This window comes from Corvus brachyrhynchos, unplaced genomic scaffold, assembly GCF_000691975.1.
Source record: "Corvus brachyrhynchos isolate BGI_N302 unplaced genomic scaffold, ASM69197v1 scaffold72, whole genome shotgun sequence".
Classification (NCBI taxonomy): Eukaryota; Metazoa; Chordata; class Aves; order Passeriformes; family Corvidae; genus Corvus; species Corvus brachyrhynchos.
Window position 1 is genome coordinate 1,777,046 of NW_008236763.1, and position 5,516 is coordinate 1,782,561.

General features: G+C 52.3%; 1 protein-coding gene across 1 annotated transcript in view; it reads right to left on the reverse strand.

Annotated features, from left to right (window-relative positions):
* Positions 1–3,195: 3,195 nt before the first annotated feature.
* Positions 3,196–5,516, reverse strand: part of LOC103625375 (acidic mammalian chitinase) — a 3,966-nt gene continuing 1,645 nt past the window's right edge. Inside the window, exons 6-12 of the mRNA XM_017727156.1 lie at positions 5,420–5,504; positions 5,138–5,240; positions 4,866–5,051; positions 4,601–4,720; positions 4,370–4,511; positions 3,661–4,226; positions 3,196–3,338 (exon numbers count right to left, since the gene is read on the reverse strand). Of these exons, the coding sequence (XP_017582645.1) occupies positions 4,377–4,511; positions 4,601–4,720; positions 4,866–5,051; positions 5,138–5,240; positions 5,420–5,504 (629 nt within the window). The 3' untranslated portion in view covers positions 3,196–3,338; positions 3,661–4,226; positions 4,370–4,376. The remainder of the gene's footprint in view (positions 3,339–3,660; positions 4,227–4,369; positions 4,512–4,600; positions 4,721–4,865; positions 5,052–5,137; positions 5,241–5,419; positions 5,505–5,516) is intronic.

Here is a 5,516-nt window from a genome sequence, read left to right on the forward strand (position 1 = left end):
CTCAGAAGTTTTCAGGATGTTATTTTGGGCACAAAGACATTAAACACCCTCTGAGGGTACCAAAACCACCTCAATATTCCTGATTTTTCCTCAGGTTGTGGGGAAACCCCTTGCACTGACCTGGATATGATGAGAAAGTTGGTGGGGGGGGAACAGCAGGAAAAGCTGAGGGGAAGATGGGGATGTTCATTCCTGGCGCTGAGAAAATGGAGCAGCTGCCCTTTGGCTGTGGTTATTTGGCTCCTTTCCTGCCTCAGGAAAAGCTGGATTTTGAGGGAAAAGTGAGGAAATCCATGGAAGGAGGGGGATGAGCTGAGGGGGGGACTTGGGGTCGTGGTTTCCAAGCCCCTCGCAGCCGCTCGCTCCCTCTCCAGAGGGATCATGGAGAGGGTTTTTATTTATTTCCAGCAGGATTTGGGAGAGACTTGTGAGGGGAAAAGCTGGAAAACTTGCAGGTTGAGACAAAGGTGATTTAATAGGGCAAGCAAAGGAAAACAAAGAGTTGATTCCCTGCTTCCCACAGGCACCTCCAGGAGAGCAAGGCCTCATCCAAGGCGGTCATGGAATGACTGGAAAAATCATGGAATGGTTTGGAGCCTGTGACTTGTGCAAATATCCCCCAATTCCTCCCCTTTCTCCCCCATTTCATATCCTGAGCAGGATGGAATATCCCTTCATTTGTGTCTCCCTCAAAACTTCCCAACTTCTCCCTCAGGAAAAGCAGGAAAGGCCCCAGTGCTGTGGAAGCAATGACCAAAAAATCCCAATATTAACCAAAATATCCCAATATTATTGACCCTGTGTTCAGCACAAATCCAAACTACAGCCTTATTCCAGACACCAGGAACGAAATCCCTCTGTTTGAAAAGATTTTATTTGGATTTTATTTTTTTACTTTCATTTATTTGGATTTTATTTCAGTTCATTATTTTCAATTTTTTAAAAAAATCTCTTCAATATATTTAAACCATATTAAAATATTTTAAGACCTCTTTAAACTATTTTAAAACAAATTCTGGAGTTAACTTTCTTCCCAAGTGGCTGGAATGGGGCTGGTTTTGCACTTGTGCTGAGCACGGGGTTGAAAATATTGAGCTGTTTTTGTTACAGCTGAGCAGAGCTATTTTAAAACATTTAAAATATTTTAAATATTTGATTTATTAAGCTTGGTGGTGCAGGTGAGAGTTTCCAAAGGAAGGAGGCTGTGGCACAGTTGGAATCCTCAGCTATGGTACAGCTTCAGGTAAGCTTGTCTGGCCTGATTTTTCCGGAATTTTTTATCCAGGGTCATCTAAAAAACACCAACTTTTCATTAATAACAACGAAAATGTTCCAGAAAAGGAAGGGATGAGACCTCGACCTGTGCTTTAAATGAGATTTTCTTTCCAGCAGAGCCACACAAGGCAGTGGAGGCCTCACTTTGCTCCCTTCGGGAGTGGAAACTTCCAGAGGAAATTTCTGAATAAAAAGGGTTTTTTTGGAAGGATTTTGCAAACAGGCATTTTCTGAGAGAAAATAACTTTGTCTCCTGTGGCCCAGGCAGGAAAGGATAACAAAGAACAGTGAAAATACAAACTGAAAAGGAAATTTCCTCTCTCAGAAGCAGGAGAGGATAACAAAACATGGCGAAAACGGGAAGTGAAAAGGAAATTTCCTTTTTCAGAAGCTTTGAGGCAGGAATAACAGCCCCTTATCCCCATCCTCACCTTCTGGATTTGCAGTTTCACCATCCTCTGGGGTAGTGCTGCCACTGTGGCCCAGTCTGGAGCCCCAAATTTCATCGGCCAAGTGACCCTTCTGGTTAAAGGCTGTTCTATGTTGTAAGTTCCAGGCCTAAAGCAAACAGGCACCAGATATCTCAGTTTTGGAGCTGGTTTTTGCTGGTTTGTAATTCCTGAATTTACCTCCGTGGTCAGCTAAAATACAATTATTCATTCACAGCAACAATAATGCCTCAGAAAAGGAAGATGTGAGGCAGCATCGAGAACCCTGACCTGGGTTTTGAAGCGATTTTTTGTTTTCAGCAGAGCCCCACGGGGCAGATCCATGGGAATTCCATGCTGTGGTGTCCTAGTCATCGTCGTAAGCTAAAGCCTAAAGCAGAGGCAGCTTTTTGGAGACAAAAAGCCTTTTTTTGCAGCTAAAAAGCTTTGTTTGGAGATCAAAAGCTTTACTGAGAACTCCATCCCCACCTCCCATTTGTGCATTTCTCCCTGCTAGGATTCCTGCTTATTGTGAGAAAACGAGTTAAATTACCCAGGGTAAAATTCCTGATCTGGAATCCTGGCTGGGAATCGTGGTGTGCTGGAGAAAAAGGGAACACGGGCAGGCTGGCACCTCCTCTCATCCCTCGGGAAGGGCCGGTACGCACCAGGGCCGGGGGTCACTGTCTGCAGGGAAAAAAAAAACCCTCAGGATGGAGGATTTGGTGCCAAACATTCCCAGAGCAGCAGCCAGGTGGATGTCACAGCCTTGCCGGGGAATATTTTGGCTGCTTTCTCCTCCTTTTTTGGCCCTCTCCTTACCCGGACGCTCAGCTGGAAGCGCGGGGCTGTCCTGGCTCCCATCACGTATCCCCGGCTGCTCATGGGTCGGGTGCTCATGGAGGATTTGAGGATGTTCTTCTGCAATTGGAAACCCAAAATGATGTATTGATGTTTTAAAGACACCCTTTGCAGGGCAGAATTACCTCGGCAGCAAATGTTATTCCTATTAAAGTTATTCCTAATAATTCCACTAATTTCTCACTGCTGCAGAGCCTCAAGGACTGGTTGGGAAGAGAGATAATTCCTTTTTCCAGGTGGATGTGGGGACATCCTGCAGTGGGTTTGCAGGGCAGGAGTGCATGAGCAGCAGATGTTATTCCTACTACAATTATTCCTATTAATTCCCCTAATTTCTCATTCCTGCAGAGCCTCAAGGACTGGTTGGGAAGAGAGATAATTCCTTTTTCCAGGTGGATGTGGGGACATCCTGCAGTGGGTTTGCAGGGCAGGAGTGCATGAGCAGCAGATATTATTCCTATTAAGTCCCCTAATTTCTCACTGCTGCAGAGCCTCGAGGACTGGTTGGGAAAGGCGAGAATTCCTTTTCCCAGGTGGATGTGGGACATCCTGCAGTGGGTTTGCGGGGCAGCTGTGGCCCCCTTGCTCCTGTGCCTTCTGGGAAGGAGCCCAGAATGGAAGAACAACTCACCTCTGGCCCCAGGTAACAGCCCGGCCCCAGGAGAGGGTTTCCCCGCACCGCTGCCACCTCGATTCCCAGCCTGTCTGGGGCGTAGTAGTAGGGGAACATTTTCCGTTCTTGGGTTGTCCCGAAGGAGATGCTCTTCTGCGCGGCTGGGGGACGAGCAGAGGGAAAATGCCACCAGCGGGATGAACAAAACAGAGAGAGGAAAGAGAGAAAACAGTGACCACTTGCTGCTCCCTGCCTTCATCTCCCACGTGGGAACCTCCCTTGACCCTGGGTATTTGGGAGGGATCTGCCCTTCGGCTCTGCTTGATCCCTCCTGCCACAAGGGGCTGGTTTTCCCCAGCCTGAGCAAGGAATTGGGATCAGCCCCGTGGTGGGGAGGTCGCTGGGGAAGCCGATGCATCCGGGGAGGTGAAGGAGAAGAAAACACAGCCCCCTCTGGGTGCCCCCAGCTCGCCCAGCTCTCACCTTTTGGGTCCTGCCCCGCTGCCATCCTGCCGTGCCTGATCTTCCCGGGATGGGCTCTGCGTGCTCCAGTTGTTATAGCCATGGAGCAGGGGGATGGCAACCCATGGAGGGAGCAGGAGAAAGCTGAGGATTCACATTTCCCTGTGGAATGTGCTGGGCTGGCTCAGGAGAGCAGCCTGGGATTGTGATGTCACAGCTTTGGGGATGTGACAACAGTTCCTCTCCCGGTTTCCAAGTGGCTGCCAGGGTAGGGCAGAAAAAAACCCCGGGGAAAATGCCAGGCTGGGATTAAATCCAAGCCCTTCCCCAAGCACAAGTGTGAACGTCCTGATAGAATCAGGAAGAACCGAAATATAAAGGATTGAATGAGTTGAAGCAGGAAGTGGTTGCTTTTGCAGAAAGCTTTATTTAATCATTCTTATTGTGTGCAGTTGGATCAGAGGATCAATGGGCTGGAACAACATCGGGATCTCCATGGCCGGTCCCCACCATCGGCACTGCAGCTCCTCCCACACCTTGAGCAGCTGCAGGGCCGTGAGGACAGCGCTGTGCAGAGCTCTTGCAGCCTGAAAAGAAAGCAGGATTTTCCTTGGGGAAGGGATGGTGTTTAAATGCCCCCCCCTCCCACGGTCCCACGGCGTTCCCAGCCCCGCGGCCTCTGGAGCCGGCAGAAGGGGCACGAAGCCCGGCTCCCTCCCGGCTCACTCACGGCGCGGTCACAGCCCCAGGCCCTTCTTCAGCGTGGAGATCAGGGGGTATTTGCCCTCGTGGCAGAAGGTGCCGGTGAAGTCATCCAGGTCGATGGTCCAGACCATGGCCCCGCCAAAGTTGTTCTTCTTCAGCCAATCCACCTGTGGGGAGGAAAATCCCAGTGAGCCCCAGCAACTGATCCCACAGAAGGCTCCGGCCCCGTCCCAGCACAGCCCCGCTGCCCCCAGACCTTGAGGCCGAAGCTCTTGACGTTGTCGTAGCCGATCCATTCGCTGCCCTTGTAGGCGTAGGGCACGTCCTGGGGTTCATCCCAAGCCTGGGTGGCTCCGGAGTTCAGGAAGGTGCAGATCTGGGAAAAAGGGCAGAGCAGGACAATCAGCGAGGGGCTGCGGAAAGGGCAGTGGGAACGTGGGCCGGGTTAGGAGTTCCGTGCTGGGAAGTCCCAGCAGTGTCCGTGCTGCCCTTGCAGCAGCGGGGGCGAGTCCCACACGCACCTCGTAGTAAGCCAAGAGCCCGGCCTCCTTGGTGTAGGGTCCCGCAGGACCAGGGCCGGAGGTTGGGGCCTCGATGCCGGTGTTGGATGGGTTCTGCAGGGTGAAGGTTTTCCCGTAGGTTGGGAATCCCACCAGGAGCTTCTGAGCTGGGGCGCCGTTGTTCTTCCAGTAGTTCATGGCGTATTCCTGCAGAAGCCAGCACGGGTCAGGGCCGGGCTGGGATGGGCTGGCAGGAAGAGGAGCCCTGGGCCAGAGGCCCCAAAGGCACTCACAACACTGAGGGTGCCGCTACTGAACAGGGGGCTGTTCTCGCCCGTGGAGCCGTCCCAGGGCCCGTGGAAGTCGTAGGTCATCACGTGGATGTAATCCAGGTACCTGCGGGGAGCAGGGGCTGCGTCCTGACCCGAGGCACCAGAGCTCTGGGGGCCCGCTCACCCCCCAGCCCCGGCCACAGCCCCTCCTGCTGCACATGGGGCTCCCTCAGGGGCTCTCTGGAGCTTTCCCTTGCAGGAACCTACCCCAGTCCCACCCATGAGCCCAGGTTTGCCACTTACTTGCCCAACTCAGCAATCTCATAGCCAGCTTGGATGGTGGAAAGTCCTCCGGCCACAGCGGCGGGGGCCATGAGCCGGGGGCGGGTGGGGGGGTTTG